The sequence below is a fragment of the Manacus vitellinus genome, unplaced genomic scaffold (genome assembly GCF_001715985.3).
Source record: "Manacus vitellinus isolate BGI_N305 unplaced genomic scaffold, ASM171598v3 scaffold_7_pilon, whole genome shotgun sequence".
Taxonomy (NCBI): Eukaryota; Metazoa; Chordata; class Aves; order Passeriformes; family Pipridae; genus Manacus; species Manacus vitellinus.
The window spans coordinates 20,406,799-20,432,989 of NW_021940813.1; the positions used below are offsets into that span (position 1 = coordinate 20,406,799).

At 37.5% G+C, this 26,191-nt stretch overlaps 1 protein-coding gene across 2 annotated transcripts in view; it reads left to right on the plus strand.

Annotated features, from left to right (window-relative positions):
• MYO16 (myosin XVI) overlaps positions 1–26,191 on the plus strand; it is a 279,137-nt gene that overhangs the window by 39,465 nt on the left and 213,481 nt on the right. For both annotated transcript variants that reach the window (XM_018084334.3, XM_018084332.3), the window contains exons 3-4: positions 7,156–7,226; positions 11,734–11,877. In XM_018084334.3, the coding sequence (XP_017939823.2) occupies positions 7,156–7,226; positions 11,734–11,877 (215 nt within the window). The remainder of the gene's footprint in view (positions 1–7,155; positions 7,227–11,733; positions 11,878–26,191) is intronic.

Here is a 26,191-nt window from a genome sequence, read left to right on the forward strand (position 1 = left end):
GTGTAGTCCCTAAATTCATAAATTATTCTGACTATGTCTACAGTCATAGAAATGTCTGCCCCAGGAGGGAACTGTGACTCTCCTCATGGATCTCACTGGAGTTTGACTTAGTGTCTGTGTGGCCCAGAGACATAACCATTAGTTTCTATATGGTTTTCCAGTTCAAGGTACCTCAGATAACAGGAGGGCTGTGCCCTTGACTTCAGAGTGATAGTGCATTGGCAGGAAGCTGTCAAGGTGGTGAATGCCTGGGCATTAACAGGAACAAAGTTTACACTAACAGGCAGCTACTCCTCAGAGAAACAATTAATAGAAGGATACACTGGTATACAGCACAGTAGATGGCCAACTGTTAGGTTTCACAAATGTTAGGCACCTTTATTTTTATCTTTTCTGTTACTACTCAAACTGAGTTTGCTGTGAATGCAACATTGCCCAGCTCCTAAGTTTGTGTTACCATCGTAGCTGATCTCTGGTGAGTTACTGATAACCCTGGCATTCTGAATTCATTTTTCAGGCTGTCACTTCAGATCAGTACTCCTTTTGTCTGCAGCATGTAAGGTCATAAATAGCTCTATATGCCAGGGTAGCTAGATTATATTCAACGCAACACAGTGTAAGTACTAGTTACTGGCATGTATATCAAAATTTTTAATGCATTATGCACCACAGTTATACAAAGCTAAACAAAACTAAAATGTGTTAGGTAATTGTCATGTTGTCATCATCAAGTTGCTATAACAGCTAAAAAAGTTAAAACAAAGCTCCAAGGAAACCAAGACAAGCCCAGGAAACGTAAGCCTTACAGCCCTAGTTCCACATGCAAACTTAGTACAAGACCTGTGGGTGGTAACAGGCACAGCAATAATTACTCTAACTGCATTATAAGGCTACATAATAAGGTGTAATATAGTCAATAAAATCAATGGAATGTGGAAAGCCGTTCAGCTCACTGGAATAATTTGGTTAAAATTGTATCATTGGGTATATGTGGAAAGCTATGTTGATTATTATCTTTCTTTACTGATGAGACTTCAGTGCTTTCAAATGCTTTCTAAAACACCTTTATCAGATATGAAATCAGGTATGAAATTCTGTTCTAAGTAGTCAATAATTTTGTGTATCAAATCTTAAAGACATCAGTGAATGGATGGACCTGTTTATACATACAAAAGAAGGGCTTGAGAGTTTGACAAAAATTTTACTCTACGTTGGTTTCTTTTAGGTAAATATCAACTTCCTTCCATAAAGTCAGTTTTCAGTCTCATCTTTTCTGGAAACTTTTCTTCAGTGAAGGATTGTGTCGTGGTTTGAATCTTGTTTTCCCCCAGAGGCTAAGAAAAGTGGTAGACCCCAAGGGGTGGAAACCCCTGGAAGTTTTGGAGTTCTGTCCAATGGGCGCTCCTGCAAAAATGTCAACATCCCACAAGCTCACCGGAAAAGAAGAGCTGTAGTTTTTGGTTGTTTGAGGAGAGGTGGCCATGTTGTAGAGCCACGAGGAAGGGGCTCGGAGCCCCTTGGGCCCTCTGGGCCCTCCCAGCCCCTGGCTGGGGGGCTGCAGGGACCTGGAACAGCATAAAGCTGGGCTAGGTGCCTGTAGTTATGCCGGGAGATGTTTTCTCCATGGGCGCAGAGCAGCAGCCGGCACTGACCAGAGAAACGGTGGCAGAGAGCCAGAGATAAGAACCTGAACTGAAGGAGCAGCAGAAACAACATGCAGCACCTCAGAGAAGACTCCTGGAAAGAGAGCCGAGGAGAAAGAGAGCCAGCAGCCTGAGAGACAGAGTTCTGGGGGTAAGACTGTACCAGCCCCCCAAAACTCCTTTGAGATCCCTCTGAGAAAAGAGGGAGATGGACTCCTATTAAGGAGAAGAGTTTTAGACATGCAGCACCAGAGAGAGAGAAAGCTAAGAAGCTCAGAGCGTCCTGGAGCTGGACCGGGATGGCCAGAGGAATGCGGGGGGAGTTGACCTTGGCTCCCCCCCCTTGCACTGCTGCCACGGTGGCAGCCTGAGAGACAGGGCACAGAGGCCCTGCAAGGAGCTGAGTCTCCTGGAGATACCAGACCGTCACGAAGACCCCCCTGTGTCTTCGTGATATGACGTGGTGATACGACCTTGTCTGGGGTTACGAAGCCCACGGAAGACCCCTCGGTTGTGAGGCGATGGGGCCGAGAGAGGTTTGGATACCTCCCTCGTGAGTGCTGGCAGAAAGCCAGCTATCAGCTGCTGCATGCATGTGAAGAAGACAGACTGCTGCCTCAGAAGATGCTGCTGCTTAAGGACTGGAAGGGATCTGTCCTTCTTTCCCTCCTGGACTTTTATTTGGAGGGGAGAAGAGATCTGATCATTGTAAATATATATGTCATGGTAGAGATAATTGTGATCGCGTGTATAATATGATATGGTATTTATTTGTACAGTCATTGTAATATATTCCCTTTCTCCCACTTTTAGTCTGGTGTGTTTTGTCTGGAAAAACCCATCTCACATTAAGTTGAGATGTGGGAGGGGGAATGGAGCTAGGGAATTGAATTTTGGGGCTATCTCAAACCATGACAGATTGCAACTAAAATAGGTTTTAAAAGGAAGCCTTGTGAAAACTTCCTTAAAAGTTGCATTAATTAAGAGATACATAGCATTACTTGAATATAGCTTTGTATTATTTTCTGTCCTCATTAGGGCAATTCATCTCAAATTACTAGCAGTAGCTAGAGTAGTTCTATCAGGTGGATTTTCCTACTGACTAGTAAAGTCTTAAGTAAATGACCTAAATGAGCTGCATAGTATGAAGGGGAATTTTATTTCTTTGATCTTCTCTTCTTGATTTTCTTTTTTTGTTGTTGGGTTTTTTCATTTTGCAGAGGGGATGAATTTGAGGAAAGGGGAATTTTTTTTTTACTTGTTTTTATATGCAGAGGAATGTAGAACATAATACTCATTCAGAAGAAGGACTCTGGCCCAGCTGAAAAGAGAGTTTTCATATCTTGCCCTGGAACTCTTTGTGATGAGAATTTCCTTAAGCACTGATCAAGCTACATGCAATAATGAGGAAAAATACAGCAGACAAAGAAAAGAACTACCGAGCTTTTATCCACATACCCTAATGTTTTTGTATGTGGCTCAATAATTTGTTTATGGTTACAATTATTTAATATTCTGCTTTAAGTTCACAATTTACTTATTAATTCTGTCTACTGTAATCTTGGTCTACTGGCAGAAAAAAATCAAGGCAAACCCATTAATTTTTGTGGATTTCGATCTTGGATCTAGAAATGGTCATTTCTTAGTTTCAACTGCAAGGAGTTGCTAAATGGATCTGGAAAGACATTACTTCATTTTGCATAGCTTCTCTACAAGAACCAAGCCCTTGGCGGACTGCTGGGAGGAAGAGATTCAATAAATTGCCCATCTTTTTTATACCTGAGTAGCCAGAGTTTCTTTCTGTCACATGGTTAATATTTTAGACTCCAAATGAAATTCTTGTGGAATACTGTTGGAAATGCAATTTCCCAACCAACTGACTTTCCTTTATGTCCTTCTCCTGCCAAAAGAGAGAGGTCTTTATCCTCTGTCTTTGCTTAGAAGGACCTACCCAAAAGCCACTGTTGGTGATCCCAAGGTTCTTAATGATTGAGTTCATCTCAATTACCCAGCAAGAAACTCCACATTTTATTTTTACTGGTGTTACTTTGTGCCATTAGAGTCAGTTCCCAGATGCAGAAGTAGCCAGAGGTAAAGGATGTGTAAGTCCCTTTATGAGCAGGGAAAGGGAACAGATTCTTAACTTGTTAATTGTCTTATCCCATCTTGTAGAAAGACAGAATGAGGATGCTATTTCATTAACAGCCTTAGTCAGCGTAAGATTTCTGCCACCAAACCACAAATTCAACCAACGCCTGCCCTCCTGAAAAACTTCCCCACAAACAAAACCTCCACCACCTTACTGGTCCAGTTGAATGTGCAACTGTATAGGTGGAGAGAGCTGGCACAAGGGAAGAGTGGGCCATTGTGCTGGTTTAAAAGTTAACCAGCAGGGGAAATGAACTCAACTCAAAAGAGAGATTATAAGTCAGAATAACATTTTAATAAAATAATACAATAAGTACGATTATACAGACAAGCAATTTGGTTTTAACCCACAAAACCCGAATGTATAACCCAGCACCCTGGGGCATGAACAAAGTGGTGTTTCTTGGGCCCCCCCCGAGTCCAAAGTAAAGGGAGAGGGGAAAAAACCTGCTGGTGGGAGATCTGTTGCAGTCTGGTCAAAAGTAGTGATTGCAGTCCGATTGAGGGTGGTGAGCTGCAGTCTGGTTGAGAGCAGTGAGCTGCAGTCTTCCTCTGGATCCCACAAGTGGTAAAAAGGTTCTAAAACTCCAAGTTTATATATTCTCCAGTTCAGGCAGGAATGCTCAGTCCTTCCCTCAGAGTGGGGAATTCCATAAAAGGGTATGAGGACAGGAACATCTACAGGCCTCTACTGCTAACAATTTCTGGGAAATGGCATGGAAGGCTATAGAATACACAGTTTTGGGTTACACCCATACCATGATGAATTGGTCTCAGCTGTCCTAACTAGGACAGCCATGAAGTGGATAACATGACTCTTCCATTTTGACAGCAGTACAGCCTGTGAGAATACACTATAAAGATGGCATTTTCAAATACTTATATACTCTCACAATGTCATCAGTTAAAGCCTCCTTGAGAATAGAATGATATCTGCAAATCACACTTTAAAGGACTATCTACATTAATTCCTGTATTTGCAAATGAGACTCATTGCAGGTGGAATCAAGCCATAGTTCACATATTTAACCCACGTATAGAGTCCCTAAGAAAGAATGCTACATAAAAACACTGTATTAAGTGTCTGAGAATCTGAAATAAGCTGATTTTTTTTCCCCCTGAAAAACAGGAATGGAGGAAGGGAACAACTTGGAGTGTTAATTTATTCAGGTGAAATCATGGTGGGATTTGGAAGATGAAATTACTTTCAGAGCCTTAAGAAATTTTCTGCAATATGGAATTAATATTTTCAGCCCTACTAAGAAATGGTATGACATAGGAACACTGAAAATATTAACTCCTGAGGGAGGAGGGAGGACTTACAATAAATCTTTACTCACTAAAACCTGAGGTAGAGGGAGCATCTCCATATGTGGCCAGCAATTTAGGTATTAAGCCAAGAAAGGAACTTTGTTCAGAACTTTTATTTTTAATGATTTCTCTCTGGATGAGGACAATTTTGTGTTTTATTATGGGATTTGTGGATCTAAGAGCAGAAAGAAATGCTTTGCTTTTTGTTGTTCATCCGGTACTCCCAAAGTTATGAAATTTTGTTAATATTTCTCTACCCTCCCACTCTGGTTGAGTGCTTTTCATCTTGCTTAACGGGTGTTCTACAGTTTCTTATACTCCATGTTACCTAATGTTCCAATTCTACTTTTGGTGGACATGCGGGGGGCAACAGAGATTTCTGAAAGGGATTAGCTTTCAAAGCGGCATTTGCCAGAACATAAAAGTCTTTTACAGTTATGTAAATTCAATGAGGCAAAACCTTTGATGAGGAGAAATAAGTACCATGGAAGTATTCATAAAGTATGAATTTATACAGTGTTTTGGATTGATCTTTGATTTTCAAAACTTAGAGCAAAAGATTAAATGAATTTGTCTAACTTTTGTAAATATTTGTCCATTATAGCAGTGTGTTTACTATGTAAAGTATTTAGTAATAGTAATGCCAAGTGTTTCACTTTAATTTTACAGACTTGCAACCATTTAACCAAATATTCTTTCTTAGGCTGAATTTTTCTAGGGCACCTGATCAAAAATAATTCAGCACATTCAGAAAACATTGCTTCTGTTAGTTGACAGTATTTGAAAAAAAACCCTGACCCCTTTCAAATAGGTCAACTGATTGTCTAAATGCTGTAAAAAGTTCAAATGTAGAGTGAAAATGGAGCTGCAAGATATTCTTGAGAAAAAGAAAACACGTAAAAAAATGCGTAGATAGGGAAGAGATTGTGTTTAAGAGTCTCTTGATGAATTCAGAGAAGTTAGAAGGGCCTTGAGACAAATATATGGCCCTCCCGTGGGAAAAAGCCACAGTGGAACAGATTTCTGGGATATTCACTACTTGAAATTTCTTAGCAGTTGTTTGCACAAGTCCATCCAGTATCTTAACTAGGGATTCAAACCAAGTCTTCCAAATGATGGAGACAGAACCAGCTGAGCTCCTATTCAGGAAACATTATTGACAGTTATTCTCATGGAGAGGGGCCTTTTAAAAGGGTTCTTTATGCGAGTTTATTGAAGACAGGGTTGCAGTGCTGGTGTGAATTCCCCTGATAATGTCTGGCGTTGTTAATGTGCAATTCTGTTCAAGGAATGAACACTGTTACCATGAATTAGTCAATGCTTTGATTTAGAGTGAAAAGGTTATAAAGGCAATGGGGAAAAAGTGCTGAATTTTCACTCTTGAGTGAGCACCAATACTAACGGTTCTGGTTTTGCTTGTGCTTATAAGCCTGTTTTCATTTCAAAGGAGTTTGATACATATAACTGGGATTGGAGTTTGACTCCAAATATCGTTTTAAAAATTATGCTGCATCAGTGATCTGACAATGCACTGGAAAGGTTAAATTGAGTGCAGATCATTTAGCTTTGGTATGATGATTAATTTCAAATTATATCAGTTATGAATACTAGTTTCAAGTATTTACTGAAAAAGCCAATGTGTTTCAAGGGAACTCTTATAAAGTAAAATGAAACCAGTTGACTGTAATTTTGCTCACAAATGAACTAATCAGGCGATTGTGACCTTGACACAAGGTCTCTCCTCCAGCTCTCCCTTCCCCTCTCCTGTGTACAAAACTGACATTCTTATCTGTACACTTGAAAAGTCCTTGATACTGTTCATATTTACTGTTCATTACCAAAAGTCCTTTTCTTAGAGGCTTAGCTGTTATAACAGGTGAGATGGTAAATGCTGACATGATAGTTCTGCAAATGTTATATGAGAGGTTTGTATATATTATTAAATCTCTTAATGAAGATGATGAAGAATCAGCCTACTAACAGTTCAGAATTAGGTGTATTGCTGGTATATTAGGTATATTAATTCCTTTTCCTCTTTTCTTTGATATTTCAGTGTTACGGCTATTGAAGGATGGTGCTGACCCTCATCTGCTTGTTTCCTCAGGAGGCTCCTTGCTCCATCTGGTAAGAGTGATTGAATATTAGTGTTAGTGACTGTGGATAAATATGGTTGGATAGTGAGTAGCAGATTTGACATATTAACAAAAAAAGAAAGGCTTAGCAATATTTTTTATCTACCCTGACCTCTACTGTGGTTATGATTGCATCCAGCTATGCTTTTTAAAAGTATGGTCATTTTCAAATTGCTTAAAAAAGAATGGATCATGTCACAGAAATGGTAGCTAACAAAAGAGAATGAAATGTTTTATTTTTATTTATAAAATTTATTTTTTATTTATAAATTATCTGTTAATCTGTTTTATTTATAATTATCTGTTCAGTAAGAAAGAACAAAGGAAATATTGCTTGACTCCAAATACAGACATATATGGTTCAGAGACTTACAGGTCCTATATGAAAACGTAATGTTATATATGATGTAACATTTTTGATTTTTGTGCATATTTTCTTTCACCAATTTCCTGTGTGTGGATATTTAGCACATTATCCGCATTTAGTTTATCATTATTTGCATAGCAATTCAAATTAAGTAATGGAAAGATAAAAGAAAAACAATTTGTATATAATGACCAAAAGAAAAGCAAGAGGTAAGGGCATATGGAGGAAAGACTGACAGGCAAAAAGAAAATACCACAGAAGTTGAATTTTGGCTTTGATGAAGCCTATGGCAAAACTCATGATTAATTCCCAAGTCTTATGATCCTATCATAGAATCATAGAATCATAGAGTCAGCTGGGTTGGAAGGGACGTCTGAGATAATCAAGTCCAACCCTTGATCCAACACCACCGTGGTTACTAGACCATGGCACATGTCTAGTAAGTGCCACATCCAGTCTCATCTTAAAAACCTCCAGGGATGGAGAATCCACCACTTCCCTGGGCATTCCCATTCCAATGCCTGATTACCCTCTCTGTAAAGAATTTCTTCCTAATATCCAACCCAAACCTCCCCTGGCAGAGCTTAAGACCATGCCCTCTTGTCTTACTGATAGTTGCCTGGGAAAAGAGACCAACCCCCACCTGGCTACAACCTCCTTTCAGGGAGTTGTGGAGAGTGATGAGGTCTCCCCTGAGCCTCCTCTTCTCCAGGCTGAACAACCCCAGCTCCTTCAGCCTCTCCTCCCAGGACTTGTGTTTGAGTCTCTTCACCAGCCTCATTGCTCTTCTCTGGACCTGCTCCAGCACCTCAATATCCTTCCTGAACTGAGGGGCCCAGAACTGGACACGGTACTTGAGGTGTGGCCTCACCAGTGCTGAGTAGAGGGGAAGAATCACTTCCCTGGACTTGTTGGCCACACTGTTCCTGATCCAGACCAGGATGCCATTGGCCTTCTTGGCCACCTGGGCACACTGCTGGCTCCTGTTCAGGTTCCTGTCAGTCCAAACTCCCAGGTCCCTTTCTGCCTGGCTGCTCTCCAGCCACTCTGTTCCCAGCCTGTAGTGCTGCAGGGGGTTGTTGTTTTCTTTGGTCTGTGATGGTTCAGTTGCAGACATGCTGTCTTTTTAATGTGAAACTGTTTTAAGGCATTTGGATCCAACTTTGTTGAACAATGTGTGTAAAATAAATGTGACTTAGCAAATACAAGTGTGTAACAGATCTATTGAGAAGTCTACTGGCCAAGTGTTTCATTTTAGAATGGTTGGATTAAGTTTTTCATAGTATGTACACAAAATAGAGTAATTTATTAATGAAAAGACTCCTCTAATATTACTGAACTCCAGCACACCTGTGACCATATTCTTGCAAGATGTAGCATTTCCATTATGTAATTTATCTGTGTTTTTCATCTTCCATGGCCATGCTATTTACCAAGGACTTTAGGAAATAGAGGCCTAGGTAAGGGGAGAGTGCAGTATTGATTTGGAACAGAGAAAATTTTAATTCTCTTTTCTCTCCTCCAACTATTTGCTTGCTACAAAGTACTCAATTGCTCTTTAAAAGGGCAGTCCATAGAAGATATTATCATTGGATTCCCGAAATAGAGGCATCCCAAAGCTTAAACTGTGCTGAAAACCCTAGGAGAAAATCTTCAGTGTGGATGATGTGACATCAGTCTCAGGCAATTTAAAATAGAAGAAAGAAAATCCATCTTTGGGAATTTTAGATTGAGTGTTCTAGTTTAGCTGATGCACACTTTTTAACTGCAGATAAAATCTGCAGTTGAACTGTACCTTTTCAGGTTTTTAGCTCTGCATCACACCCCAATTCACTGTCACGATCAGTATCTCTCAGCTGGTGCCTGCTGCTTCACAGGCACATGTGCTTCCAAGGGAGGGAAAGCTTTCTGCAGTAAGAAGTTTGCGATAGAGAGCTATGTGTAACCTACTGCCTCAGTTTAGTCAGAGTTACTTGTAAGTACTCAAAATTCACTTACAGGAAAATGCTGGTCCCATTGGAGAGAGGCAAACCTAATTTCAATGAAATTTGGATTTAACCCTGATTTGGGAGCAGTACAGACAGGAGAGGAGAGTCATGATGCAGGGAAATAGATAAGCCAAGTTTATTTTCCTGCAAGAATTGAAAATAACAATTTATAATGCATCTGTGTTATATTCTTTAAGCCCACTTAGATCCATTCTAAGTACTAGTTTTACCACTATGATTCTATATAAGCTGCTTTGTCCTTAATCGGTGTTTATTCTTTCCAGTTGTAAGCTAAATGTTTTTATACCATAATGAATGGTATATAAACATTTAGCTTTTTAAATTTCTGTTAACTTCCAAAATGTGATATATTTCTAAAAAAAAAATCCAATGTGACACTTCATAAAGATTCTGTTGCCATCTCTGTATCCTAGTATTGAATCTCTGAGGAGCTGTGGGAACTTCACAGGTATTCAGTGAACTCTCTTTAGATTCCATAAGAAGAAAAGTATGAAAAGAGAGTACTTGCCTGAGCTGCCCATTCAGCTGGGAGCACATAGCATCATACCAATTCCCACAGGCAGTCACCCACCCCACCCTAATAACAACGTATATGCATACCAATTTTGTTCTGGAACTTTATTTCACAAAATCCATTAAACAAGAACCAAGGAACAGGTGCAAATCTTTTTTTTTTTTTTTTTTTTTTTTGCTCAGCAATGCCTTGAGAGTGTGATTGGTATTAGATTATGTTATTATGTTGATCTGTATTATATAATGTCTTATCTCTGATTTGTTAAAATTTGAACATAGAACAGCTCAGTGTAAATTATACTTACAATGAATATTACTGCAACACAAAGAAACTGTTCCTAGAGCTTCCAAGTAAGTTACAAGTTAAAGGAAATACATCAGATCTTAATTTCTGTCCTGTAAATTAGTGCAGTATATTGGAAATCATTTAAGGCAGGACTGCTTTTTATCCTGATAGAGTTTAAATTTCATCTTTTGAGTTATCAATATGATTGCAGTAGTACATGTAGCTCCTCCATTCAGCTGAAGATCTCAGCTATGTTTTGACTTCACAGTCAAATTCAGTTACCTACTTTTACTTCTTCCCCATTTCCTTCAGTATCGTGGCTTCCATGCCAGATTAATAGAGATCAGCAAACTGGATGCCATGGTATGGTTTCACATGCGATAGACATAACACAATAATTTAACCCACACTTGCAAATTATCTGCAGATTTCACTATATTTGTACTCTCAATGTTTATATGTGCTTTTGGGGTCCAGAATATGTTTAAATATCTAAGTATCTAATAGAGAAAATAAGTCTCCCCGTAACCTCTCTCCAGTAAGGAAAGAGAGAGGATCTTTCTCTAAGCAGTTACTGAGATTGTTATGCTAGACCAGAGTAAAGATCTTAAGAGGTGCCCTGGTTGTCTTTTACAGTATTATCCGTAACCTCACGCGTAAAAAGTCACAGATGTGACAGAGGAGTAAGGTCAAAACCATGGCTAAGCCAGTTTCTTCTCTGCCAAAATTAGTGACTGTGATCTCCCATCGTCTCACACACACACACACACACACACACACACACACACACACACATGTGCATTCCCTTGGCTCTCGCAACACACCTGTAGTGTGCAGAGTATTTATCTGTCAGAGAGACTGGAAAAGGAATCATATAGTTAGTGGATTGGAAATAGAAGTGGGTATGTAGAAGTGTGTACTATTGCTATGATCTGCATAAGAGGCAGAAGTTCATGTACATGTGGACATATATATGTGTGGATGTACATATCTTTAGATTCCACTACTCATCATGTGATTATGATGCACTGATGCCTGTGCAGTAATTTGGAATGACAGTATTGAACAGAAAAAAACCTTATCTTTATTGTAGATTCAGCAGATTTCATATAGTGCTTTTTCACAGGAAGTAGGGGGTTCTGTGAATCATGCATATGGAACTGGTAGTCTCCACAGAATTATTTCTATAGATTCCTCATCTGTTGTTCCCTACAAACACAACAGTTCAACTATAATGTGTCATCTGCCTAATTTAAATACTATGTAGTAAATTCAGTTGTACACTGAGGAAAACACCATCCCTAATCTGTTCTTTTTCTTTCAGTGTGCTCGCTACGATAATGCATTTGCTGCAGAAATTCTAATTGACAGAGGAGTGAATGTAAATCATCAAGATGAGGATTTTTGGACATCAATGCATGTAGCCTGTGCCTGTGATAATCCTGATATTGTCCTACTGCTGCTACTAGTAAGTAAAGCAATCCAGTGCATTGTGTGCTTGAAAAGGAGACAGAAAGTAGCATCCTGAGGTCTGAAACTGCTGTATGAATGCAACATATTACTACTAATCGTATCTCTGAAGGCATATATTGTATTTGGTTTTTTTCCTTGACATTGTTTGGGTGCTCAGGATTTTTAGAAGGCATTTTTAGGCCTTCAGTGAGAATAAATTGTAAACATCAGTGTCAAGTATCTCCTGTCTCTTCCCTGTGGTCAGGAGCTTATATCTCTGATAAGCACTCAGTCCCAAATGGGAATTCAGATAATTTCTTTTCTTTTCTCCCTGTCACTTTCTGTTAAGGGTTGAGTTCTCAGATCATTTTATAAAAATCTCCTTCTGTAAAGCAAGTATTCATGCAATTGCACTCAGTATTCATAAAGAAGTGTTTGTGGACATGGTCAAAATGAGGCAAATTTAATATTTATCTGAACAACTTTGACTTTTAACAGCTCAGTTTACCCAATATAGTAGTATATATAGTATTCAGTCTTTGCAGAGAACAGCAGTGTGCCCAGGTGGCCAAGAATTCCAATGGCATGTTGACTTGTATCCGGAACAGTGTGGTCAACAGGATCAGGGTAGTGATTGTGCCCCTCTACTTGGCAGTGGTGAGGCTGCACCTCAAGTCCTGTGTACAGTTTTGGGCCCCTCACAAGATATTGATGTACTGGAGCTTTTCCAGAGGAGGGCAGTTGAGCTGGTGAAGGTTTTGGAGCACAAGTCTTATGAGATGTAGGTAAGGGAGCTGGGGCTGTTTAGGTTGGAGAAAAAAGAGACTCAGAGAAGACCTGAAAGGAGTTTGTAGCCAGGTGGGGGTTGGTCTCTTCTCCCAGGTAGCAAGCAACAGGACAAGAGGAAATGGCCTCAAGTTGTGCCAGGGGAGGTTTAGATTGGATATTAGGAAAATATTTTTTTTCTGAAAAGGTAGTCAACATTGGAACAGGCTGACCATGGAAGTGGTGGAGTCGACATCCCTGGAAGTATTTAAAAGGTGTGTAAATAGGGACATGGTTTAGTGATGGACTTGCAGTCCTGGGTTAACAATAGGACTCAATGATCTTAAAGACCTTTTCCAACCTAAATGATTCTATGCTTCTGTTCTGTGCTTCCATTCCTAGGATCACAACTTCTAGTTTTACGTAATGTTATTAATGCAGCTCTTTTTCACAGTTCATTTTAAATTGCTCTTTAAAATAGTAGTGCAGAAACAGTTCACAGTCTGACTTAAAGTTTTTTAATCTATTTGTATCATTTTAAAATGTGTAAGTTTTAAATAGGTCATTGCAAGTAGATCAGCATTTGTTATCATATTTATAATCTTATTTCAATATTACAAGTACAGGGAAGGGAGAAATATTTTTAGACTATATGCTTGATAATAGCTTTCATGAAGTCACTTTTGAAGGTTTTCTAGTCCATACATACTGCTCCGACAAGAGCTAGCCACAGCAGATTGCCCAGAACCAAATCTTCAAGGATGGAAAGTCCACAAAACTTTCTATTAGGTTTGAACAGAATATTCTGTGTTTTAATTTGTCCCTCTTTCATTTTGTCCTGTCACTGGATTCCACCAAGGGGAGTCTGGCTCCATGTTCTTTACTCTTTCCATCAGGAATTTACACATTTTTTAAGTCCTGCCAGAGCCTTCTTTTTTCAAGCCTGAAGAGTCCCAGCTGCCTCAGCCTCTCCTTGTATGACAGATGCTCCAGTCCTATCCTCGTCTTTATATCCCCTTTGCAGGACTCACTCTAGTATGTACATATCTTTCTTTTACTGGGGAACCTGCAACTGGAGCCTCATCAGTGGTGGGCTCTCACCAGTGCCTAGGCCTGCTGACAATGCAGTCCAAGAAATCTATGGCCCTGTTTGTTGGAAGAGCGCATTATTTGCTCATGTTCAGCTTGTTGTCCACCAGGTCCTAGCCCCAGAAGTATTTTGTGTGGGAAGCCATCTAGCTAGAAAATAAGAAATACTAAAGAAAAGAGTATATCTTGGTGACCAGGGACTAGTTTGTATCCAACTGTCACATTGTAGAGGCTAAGAGTCTTTTCTGGGCTAAACAAGATCTCCTCCATGACAGTTGGCTTCAGTGCCTAGAATTTTCCCAGGTCCATTTGATTAATAGTAGACATTCTGCCTTTGTGATGCTTGGAATGTAATTTTCTTGTATTTTCTATTGCAACTATAATCAGATCCAGTAAATGTGCAATGCAATGCATGTAAGTCTGATTTTCTGTTCTTAGTGCTTAAAATATTTTATCTTACCTAACCACAGTCATCAGATATGATAGAAGTGTCCCATTCTAAACACTGTCACTAGTCTTGGCAAATAAAGGATAAAATTTTCAGAAGGTGATGTTTTATCTCTTGTATTACCTTGATCTGTCCAATGTATCTGAAGCCTGTGTATCATTGTATTCTGTGTGTACTCCTAAACTGATAAACAAATCAGAACAGAGCAGCTCATTTATAAAAATTCTTGTATTATAGGAAATTCTTTTATTGTGGGGAATTTTCAGAAATTCTGAATGTGTCTGCTGTTGACATTAATAGGAACAGTTGAGGTTATAGAGGGAACTTGTAAAATTTTCCCTGCCTGTTTTTGCAAGAAGCCCGATCTAATAAAACCTCAAGTATTTCTATACAGGGTTATATCCAAAATAATTTTTCAGTGCCCATTATTTGAATGTTGTTTGATTTGGTCCCTGTTTGTTACAGGTTGTCTTTATCTGAATGTTCTAAGTATTTTCTGATAACTTGTTATAAATAGGTCATCTAATGAATTAAAATTTCAATAAGCGGGGGTACATCCATACGGATTTTTGCAGATAAAGTTTGAGTTGTCCATATTATTTACAATAAATTTCGGTAAATTTGCCCACATTTTAGGTCGTTAGCACTTTGAAAGGTAAAATTTCCATGACTAGATAAATAATAACTTAATATTTTCCCTTTTGGAGTCAGAATAAAGATAGAGTATTGGGGCAGAGAAAGAGAAATACTCTTAGGTAAGCAGTAGTTTTTGAACCATGACATTAATGCTATCTTTAATAGCTTTTGACAAAGTGAAGATGAAAATTGAGGTTGGAGGGGCTTATTTTTCACAATTCTGAAATGCCTTTGCATGAGCAATTCATATTAGAAATTACTTTGCCTTGAGGTTACAGTGTTTCATGGACCATGTCTAATGTGTAGTATGAACCTCGATAATGCCACTATGAGCTACAGGCAGTTTCTATTGTTTTTTCATTGGAAAAAAAAATAACATTCCTTGTACCCTTAGGAATTACTTTTAGATAAATATTTCTTCTGGACTGACTTTACAACACAGACAATACCATATTTTCTCTTTTAAAGATGTGAGCTAAAAGGTAACAGCATGGTCCTTTAATTGACACCTGTTCAAGTTCTGATTCCTGGAAAACTGTTGTAGAATCCAGTGGAGAGTTCCTCAGTGGAGACTTAAAAACATTTCCTGAAGGGAAAATAGGAAAAAAAAAAGAAAAAGGAATATAGGGTGTATATAGATCCCAGAAGGCTGTTAATGAAGACTTACTTAAGAATGCCCAGTTTCCGGTTTTATCCCGCTTTTGCTGGTCATCATATTTTTCTGGCTGAGACAAGATAGTGACTTGTCATTCATCAGCTTAACTGTGGTGTCTCACGACTTCTATTCTCTGGTGGATAGCAAAGGCAAAAGTAAAATTCATTCACTGCAGGCTAGGAGGGGCTCTGGCTGTTTGTAATGTGGTTATATGCTATCATGTTCTCTTGGAAGGCTGTTGGAATTGTAAGCACTATTTTTGGAATAGATGCTTGAAGCTATTTCTATCCATCATTTCCAACATTTTACCCTGGGTGATATAGCTTTCCAGGGACATATTTATATCTTGTCAGTTCTGTAGCTGTCAGGAAGGGGAGGGGGAGCACTGGGCAGTACAGCCAGGAAATATATCTCATGTCTGCTAAATAGTCGATCAATGAAGAACTTACCCCCAAGGCAGCTGCTAGCACGTGAGGAAATGTAGGGATCAAAAGTGATCCATAGAGGTCTGGTTGCCATACATGCAGATGAGGTAGTAAAGGTCAGATTCATCAGTCACTGCTTGACTGCAGCAGCTTTAGGTGTTTTCCCTGTGGGATAGGGGACTGCTTTTCTGGATGTTGTATGAAGGAGGCTCCTGTAGCAGGCTGAACAGAATGCTGAAGTGCCTTTCATTTAAGAACAAAGATGCATAGACTTATATACATCTGTGGCCACATGAAATCAGTATCAGTGGGCAACATGAATGTTGTATTTTCACCATCTTGTCAAATGAAACTAGGGAGGTGGAGACAGTATTCTAGTGTTTGTATAGCATGCTGTCCCAAGTCTTCTTTCGCGAAGCCTAGCCATGATAGCATGCTGCACAGTAGAGATTTATTCTTTATTCTTTCATAGACCTGAAGACATTACTGTAATAAACATGGCAGTTAATTAACTAGAATGGCAGAGAGCAGTGCTACATCCTCAAGATTTTTTACGTGAATGAAAATTGGGGAGTAGAAAGACGTTCTTAATACATGCTTTTTATTGACCTTACTGGAAAAAGCAAATGTGCCTACTGTCTGCCAGCTAATTAAATGTGTTTCATCATGTGCTTTTTGGAACCTAGAATTGAAGCACAAAATGCAAATCCAGCACAGAAGGCTGAAAGTAAAGTTGGTGTTTTTTTAAATAGTTTGAGGCTGAATATTTTTTCTCTTTCCCCTTTTAAGAACGTAAGAAAATCTGTGCTTAGCAGTGTACAGAAGGGAGTTATCACAGAATCATTCGTTATATTTAAAGTCACCAATAATAGATGAACAGTGTCAGGTATATAATACTGTCCACTGTATGCGTAATTTACTTTTGATTTTAGTGTAAAATCCCTTTTTCAAAATCAGATATATTTTTACTGGAAAAATTACAGGAACAGATTCACTTTTGGGAGTAGAAGCGAAGACTTTATGGGGCTCTAACTCTCTTTTCCATTTCCTCATACAGCTGGTGTGGCACATATCTGAAGTCATAATCAGACAACAGTTATACAGTTATTTTGCCCTTGTTCTTTGCAACTACATCAGACTGTTTTAGCAAGCAGAGATGAATGATCAAAATGCCATTACCTTTAGGACTTAATGAAAGATCTTTGTATTTCATAGTTTGAGAAACAACTATAGCAGAATAAAGAATTGCTTCCTCAAAGGAGACAATTCTTCTATCCCACTCAATCTTGCTCAGTATGACTTCCTCCTTTGAGTCAATATGAGAGGAAGAAGGGAGGAGGAGAGGAGGAGAGTTAGAAGTTGGGATGGGACAATGGGTAATAGTTTATAGTATCCTTTAGGATCATGTGGCCTAAAAGAAAAATGATTCTTCTCTCTTTCTAGAGGCAGTTATCAGTATTTAGTACTTGTAAGAAACTTTAAATGGAAGTTTTTTCTGCATAAACTGTGGGTATCTATTTGAATTCACTCGCAGTTTGCAGAGGCTGGTGGTTGTGTGATAAGTCCAGGAGGGAACTTCCAGAGAGTGTGTACTGCTGGCTTACACCCTTTCATCATTGCTGAAAGAACTAAGATAGGTGAAAGCTACTAATGAACTAATCTAGGTGATGCCTGTTAATGAGTTGCTGAACTCCAGATGGTAACACTCAGGGGAAACTGTAGCAATATTAAAGACTGAGGAAAAGGGATCAAGCTGCCTAGTGATGCAGCATTAAAGGTGGTCCAAGGAGAGATAAGAACAGGAGCCTAACTGGATACAGAAAAATAGGTAGTATAGTAAAGAAATGAGGATAATATGAAAAGAAATAGCATTAGAAACTTCAGTTGGCAGGAGAAATAACCAGTGAAATAGAATCTGCACTTCACAGTATGAAGAATGCTAAATCATGGGGTGAAACAAAGTCTTTTCACGTGGGAAGTAATCACAGAAAGTAAACCTGAAGAGTCTGTAAATACTTTTGCAATGGCTAGAAATCACACACGCACATGTGCACACAGAGACACGCACACACACGCTCCCTCTCTGCCTCCCTCCTTCCCTCCCTTCAGGTGGAAAATATCTGAGACTAGGGATGAGGCTTAGGACGTAGACCAGAGCTAGTAAGCAGCACATCTGTATAATTTGGAGTATAGTATATTCTTGGCATCAGAGCAGTTCTAGAAAATCAAAATTCCTGGAGGGTAAAAGAGAGTTAGACCTGTTGGGAAAAATAACAAATAACACTCTCAGTTTTGGCTGGAGCAAGCCAGGAAAAGTATACTAAGAGATAGACTACATGTACAAAAATGAGGAATTTTGGATCACCTTTACTCTGATTCTCTTGATCACTAGAGAAAGAGGATGAACAAATGACAAGATAATGAAAATCAACTTCTGGCTTTTGATCTTCAGTAAACATAGTTTTGTGCTATGAAGAAGATGGTCTGGGGGGATGTTCCACCATTGGGGGATATTTGTAGAAGGCGAAATTCATTCTTTATGCGAAATAGCCTCTGCTTGAACCACTGACATAATTATTTTGTGAGTCACTCTTATGGAGTAGCTAGGGAATACGAGGATGTTTGCATCCTTAGTTAAATTACAGAAGTGAAAAGCTGCTTGGTAGAGAAGAACTTAGTAACAACACGACAACAGCCTGGTTGTTTAGAGAAAACTATAGGCCCGAGAGTTACTGTGGTTTCTTTAGGATTGGTCCTACAATGTTATTTTATTTTGGGTTTTCAGTGATGACCTTGGGAGGAAAAATAGGGGTATGATAATGAAATATGCTGAAGTAAAGGCTGCAATGCCCTATCCATGGGGGTGAGGATTATAATGTCATGCAGAAGTAATAGGGTATCTTTGAAGACTTTGGTAATAAAAATGGATTGAAATTTAAGTGTAAAAATACAAGGTCATGCTCTGTGTAACAGACATTTCTGTGATACACTCAGGAACAATCAGTTGGAAAAAAGGAAAAAGACCTCAGAGCTTTAGTCAATTTTAAGACAATTGTATGCTGCAAACATGTAACTGCAGGTGCGGAAGAGAGATTATTGGATTTGTCAAAATGAAGATGTTTCCAGGAGAAGGGAAGAGTGTTGTTGCTACTGTACAAGGGACAACAGCCTGCAGTTAACTATATACAGCCATGTTCAAGAATGGTAAATTGTGCCAAGGAAAACTGCAGGGATAAACAGGGGAATAGAAAGACTACCTTATGAGAAACAAGGCAAAATAGTATATTTTACTTAAAAAAAGAAATCAAAGTAGGTTGTATAAGTTTCTATAAGTATATCAAGATAAAGGGAGAGGTAAAAAAGAGCTTTTAAAACCTGAAGTTGCTACTGGCGTGAATGCCAATGACTACAAAAGTGTCCAGAAATAAATGTAAGAAATTAAACTAAGCTTTCTCAATGTTAAGAGACGTATGTTGGAAAACAGCATTCCATGCAGGAGTAACAGGGAACAAAAAAACCCCCAACAAACCCTAACTGGCTTTAAAATTGATCTTAAAGTTGTGAATGAGATTGTGTGTTATGTTTTTACCTGCATTACCAAAGTGATACTTCAGGAGATCCATTCTAGTATTACATTCCCACATGACATCTGTTTGGAGGGCTGTGTAGATATAATTATTCTGGTTGTGTTCTTAAAACAAGAAAGTAACATATGGAGGATATTAAAAACATAATATTGAGAACAACAACAAGTAATGTGTTTGATGCTTGTCAGATTATGTTAAATTTCTATAGCCCAAAAAAAGACAGGAGAAAAGTTCATGTAAGAAGATAGTTCAGAAAGAGAAGTTAGACATATTACCTACCAGGCAAATATTACTGTTTTCCAAGCATTTGAAATGTTTTTATTTGTTTGTTTTTAATACTGCTTTCAGGTATTTGAAAAGAAAAATATATAATGGGCAAGTAGTATGAAATATAGGGGGGAAAAAAAGGGCTTTTTTTCTCAAGAAAAGAAGCCAAAAGGTCACAAAAGCTAGATGTATAGTCACTGGTGGCAAATTGAGAATGACATTTAGATCCATAATTAATTGTATGTCCCAGCAGTATTTATAAGAGAAACTACAGAGTGGTGCATAAACATGACTATTCCCTCAGTAGGGGTTTGAGAAGGCCAATGTATGAGGAATATACCAGTGAAAGATCTTGATTAATCAGGGAAATAATTACAAACATTTAATAAAAGTGGTATAGTACAATCTTTTGGTGACATTTGCTTGAAATTATTTAGCAGTTCCTGGTGAGTTCTACATTCTTACTAGCTTCCAGGTTTTGCCAGGAGCTGTACAAATACAAATATGAGAAGTATTTGGAAATGAGAGAATTTGAATTTGTGAGGTCTAGTGCCATGGTCTTCAAAGTGGATGCACACCCCAAGAGATGCACAGGAAGATTTACTGTGATTATCAGAATTTCTATTTTTATTTATTTTTGTCAGAAAAAATGTAAGGAAGAAATTAAGCTTTACTAATATTTAATATACCTATTGATACTGGCACCCTCCCTCCATCCATATGAGGGTTCTGTGTTTTGAACAGTAGGCAAGGTGTCCTTGGGAAGAGCTGCTCCACATTGCAGAGGTATCGAAAGTGGTGCTCTCGCTTGTTCATCCACTTGCAGTGAGTTGTGATGAATTACATTTTGTGTGTGCCTGGTGACATGGATTTATGGATTATATTATTTAGTTTTAACTAAACTAACTCTCACTAGATAGGCAAGTGGCTTACAAAATTCCTGAGAAGAAACCACAGATTGAAGAAAATAAGGCTAATAATGATAGCACAAATTAACAGGAAAATGGCAGAACCTCTTCTAGTCCTAGTATGAACTCTTCATAATTACAGGGTAAAACCAGTGCTGATCTAATCAGATTTAACTAGAGATGGTTATAGTCAAGCAATACTCAGTACAGTATTTTACAAAATTTCACTTAATTATAAATCTTCAGAAACCTCTTTTAAGGCTTCTTAATAGCAAAAGACAAAAAGCCACATGCTATTGGGAACACACTTGTTCATCCTGCTGCAGCAAAATGGATGAAATAATACACAAAACCCAACATGGTGACAAACTCTAAAATGCACTCCTTTATCAGAAAATATAGTTGGAAGGTGTGTAGAAATACATCACTGGAGTTTGAAGAAATAAGTGTTAGAGCACATTACACTGGGAGGTTTGCTATGCAGTTAGCTGGACATGTTTCTAACATGTCCTTGTCTCAGCTTGTAGTATTTGCTAGATTCTGTTTCAGTAATGAAATACATGAAGAACTACTTTATTGTGAACACATCACTAAAAGGAAGAGGTGCTAAAAGAGATATGATCTCGAGAGTAATAACTTTAATAAAAGCAATGTTTTATAGGAAGACTATGCAATGTAACCATTGATGGAGCAGCTGCTCTGACTGGAGTAAGAAAGGATTCTGGGGGTAAGGTTACAGAGCTGGCACTGCACCTGAAATTCACTCACTGCATCAGAGGCACACTGTTCCCAACTTCCTTTTACAGCCAGGAAGTTGACCTCAGAACTATACAAAGTGCTTCAGGATCTCATCAGTTTGGTTAGTTTCATAAAAAAAAGACCTTTAAATAGTCGAATCTTTACAATACTTTTTAACAAGATGGGGAGTGACTGCAAAATTCTTTTGTCCTGCACTGAGGGTCACTGGTTGTCTTGGGGCAAAGCACTTGAAGAACTGTTAAACTTAGAGTCGGGTTCCACATTCTTCATTTTCAAAAAGAGCCAAGGTGCCTAATCTGCTGACCTTTTCTGTGATGAAAAGTCACGGACAGTAGTATGTTATCTAGCAGATATTTTTGGAAAAAATAAGCACACTTAGTCAGTCCTTTTGGAGTAAAGGTGATGGTTTAATAATGAATAGGAAAGTAACTGCTTTTCAAAAGAAATATTTTGAGAGCATTAGATGTTTTGAAACTTTTCCATTGTTATATGATTTAATTACTGAAAATTATACGTGTCACTTATAAAAACTCTTGTATTTGTACATAAAAAAAACCTTGTAAACACAATTTCCTAACATTTTTAAAATTTTTCTCGAGTTTCAGCGGGTTCTGAATTCATTTGTTAAACATAAAAATGCATCACCTTCTCATTAGTTGGCAAGACCAAGTGACTGACATCAGGGAAGATGAAAATTTCCTAGCCAAATTTCAATAAAAATGTGTGTTTAGCTGATATATGGAATTGAAAATTAATATAATTTAATAATCATGGCCAAGAATGCACTTCTTCCATTTAGATCTATGTATCTGTGAGCTTTTCCAGTTATTACAGATTTTAACACCAAGTATTGAAATTAATTGAACTTAGAACCAGACCTTGAATCACTGTATCACTGTGATAAAGTTTTAACTAATTTTTTAAAAAATAATGAAACTCATTGTTCTCATTAAAAATCTAAATATTTTTAATAATAATACAGTAAAAAGTTTTTTGCACCATTAATGAATAAAATAAAATTATTTTAATATATTCTTGATTAGATCTTTGTCTCGTCCTTTTTAATTTGGGGGGGTTTTATATGTTTTGTAATATACATAATATACTGGTACAGTGGTACACAATTTATAAACTAAATTGTATAATCCGTAAATCCACATCACCAGGCACATATAAACTGTAATTCATCACAACAAGTATACATATACTGGGGATGTGTGCTCAAAAATTTTTTACTGATGGGGTTCGTGATAAGAACACTTTGGAGGTCAGTGGTCTAGTGATTAGAACAACAACCTGAGATGCGAAAGACCAGGATTAATATTGTGTAATGTATGTCTTTAGTAACTGGGACATTGCTATCAATGGAGCATGAAGGTCAACCAGCTGTAAATCTGATAGAGAATGTATGTTGTTGTCTCTCTTTAAGTCTAGAAAAGGGAGGTCTACAAGCAAATAGGTGGTTTTGTCAGCTTAGTGGCTTGAACAGCTTGTTTGAATGATTTTCAGTGCACCATTGGTGTTAGATCTAATGGACCATCACATATATGCATACTGTATTTCTTCTTAAGGGGACATTTACCTACTGGTATCTTTGTCACCTCACCCCCTCGGTGGCAGGGAAAGATTGCATTTGCCCTTATATTTAGGCACTCCTGAAAACTGAAATGTTCAGTATGGATGAAACTCTTCCAGTTCCTTCTTTCTCATACCTTCTTTTCATAATTAATCACGTTATTCACAACCATAAGAGAGAAAGATACATCTTGTCTTTTGAAATCTCTTGCTATCACCCTTTTCTTGAGGCTAAGAAAAATTAGTATCTCACAGAAATTGACTGAATCTTGCAACATCTCCAAATTTATAGTAAAACAGAACTATGACAAAGATGGTAGGTGTGATTTCCAGACTTTAGAGGAAAGATATTTTTTCAGTTAAGTTGATACTGTGTAATTTATTTGGATAAGAACTGTCCCATAATACTTTAAAAAACCTCAAAACCCAAGTCACTCAGATGAAAACCCTCCACTCTCAGTCTTACGTGGATTTTTATGTGTTTTCATTTCAGAAATATTGGAATAAAATATCACTGTGGCATAGTTTATAATGCATAATTTAGAAGGGCATGGGAGCATGAAACTGTGAAAAAAGAACCGTCAGATGAATCTCCACAAATTCTTGAATTTCTGAATGAGCTGGTAGGGGAAAATACAACACTGATATAATTTATCAAAAGTTCAAGGGCAACTTATCTTGGTATGCCACCATAAAGATTGATGTGTAAAGTCATTGAAAAGAAAACTGCTGCAGGAAAAACTGGCTTACATATTGAAAGCAGATGGTTTAGGTAAATTATAACAGTGCAGAGTTAGTGGATGTAATAAATGAGGTGACATGAAGGTCATTAAAAGACTCATATTTGCATAGGTTTTTGAAGACTTTTCAGTTAAAACAGGAAAGGTGGAGAAAAAGCATTGACTTTGCAAATCTAGAATAATTGGTGTAGACTATGTGTGGAAAAAATAGGTAGTGCAATCCAGTGTAGAACAATGTAAGACAATGAGACAGGGATGCATAATGAAGTGGAGAATTTAAAGCCGTGAACTGAAAAATAGTGAAAAGTTGTATGTAGTTTTTTTTTATTTTTGTTTTGATAATGAGATTGAGCAAGATGTGATTGCTATCTGCAAGGACAGAAAGCTAAAAAGATGTTGGAAAGTGTATAAAAGCTGGCTTATGAAAGTAAAGGAGAAAACTAACCTTTTATATTATTTCTGAATAACAGCTGCATCTTCAGCTATTTGAAATCAAAGTTTATCAAATCAGACTTACCTTAATTTCAAATGATTCCCATTAGAAACTATGATATATTGCAAATTTTTTAAACACAGTAAATATTTTCCCCAAATTTTAAAAAATGGGAAATAATTGTTGAATTAAAATGAATACTGCAAAATTACTGATTTGGATTTACTGGGAAGAAAGAAGTTGGGAAAATTTATTTTTTGGAATGAAAACTAGAGAATGGTAAGGGAATGACTGTGGACAAATGTTTTCGGGCAAGGTGATAGGAAGATAATAGGTACCTATTCTTCATTGACTGCTAAGATTACATTTTATGAACATGAGTAACAAATTTTTCTGATAAAACATAGATAAATCCTTGATCGATGTCATAGCATTACATCTTTAAAGTATTTGTTTCAATTTTGTATAAAATTTTGTCACTTTTCCAATATATGTGTTAATCCATTGAGGGCAATTTGTGCAGATAAACCTGGAGTCTTATGTTTGGTTAATACATAAATGTCAACTGTGGTTATAGTTTTATTGCTAGGAAGTGTATGTATTTTTTTTCATATAAACAATGACAAAATTTGGCATGGAATGTGTATTTCCCCCATAGTTATATTAGGGAATAACTTGCTACAGTCACAAAGCGGGTTACTACTTCCTATGGCTGGCAGATTTTGATGTCTACTGCACTTCATTTGTTACCCAAGCAGAGGAAAATAATAGGGTTATCTGCTCATGTGAGTTATCTAATTATACATTGCTGTTCTGAGAAGCCAGTTTTGTATTAAGATGACTTCATACTAAACTTCCTAAATAGATTTGGTATTTCACACAATGACTTGTTTGTAGAGTATCTAGATTTAATTACTAACCAGCAAGACAGCATCACCCTGAGTGCAGATTAAGCTGCTGTACAGTCCCTTCCCTGTACAGTTGGGAATATGTTGATGTTATCAATCAGCACAATGAATCTGTCTCATAATAAAAATGCAAATTAAATGAGTCGAAATGGCAGTTCTGTACTCTTAGTTCCTTACATGATGTATTTATCTTTGCAGAACCTATACATTGTACACAACTGTTGTTTTTTATGTACTGTTTAATATCTTGCTTTTTATACCAGAGACATGTAGTACAGACTTTTGGTTTTTTTTTTTACTGTATGTGTACATACATTAACATAGGCTCTGACTTTTTCTCTGCATTAGTAAATCACTAATATCTGATATACCTAAAGTAATGATATTTATTTACATGTGCTATTTGAAGCATATTTAATTTACACACACACACACACACATATATATGTATATGTATATTTGTGTGTGTGTATATAATCTCAAGATGGACTGGAGAATGAAAATCAAAACATTCAGCATCTGTATTCAGTATCTGTATTTTCCAAGTTGTATAAATACAGACTTGGATTTATGACAGTGTGCATAGACAGGAAGATAAGACTAGCTTCCCAAACACGGGGGAGTAAGGAGAAGATCATCATGTTAAACAGGTCCTTCAGTTTTACCTCTAGTTAGATTTTCCACCATTTATGTTATTTATATTGAATCTAAGCTACGAACTCTTTGAAAAACTACTTTCAATTTTTACTGAGCCATCAAAATCAGCTTCCTTTATTTGTCACTGTTCCATGTGGTTGTTTTGTTTGTTCTGCATTCAACTGATGGGTCGGTGGGTGGAAACTCTTTTAAGTGAAGCTAGCAGGCAGAACTTTCTCCAGCAGTTTTGTTTGGAGTGTATGTATATGCATATGTATGTATTACTGCTACTTCCCCCTATTTATGCATGTGTGTATCTATACATGCAAACACATAGAACTTAGTAGGAAACATATTAGTAAAAGTTAATACTTGCTGTCTATTTGTACTTAGCAGCACTATAGTGGATAATCAGAGGATGGTTGTCCAGTATTACAGAAATGACAGTTCTTACTAACCCCAGGGAGTGTTCTTTTAACTCCTGAAATGAGATTTGTTT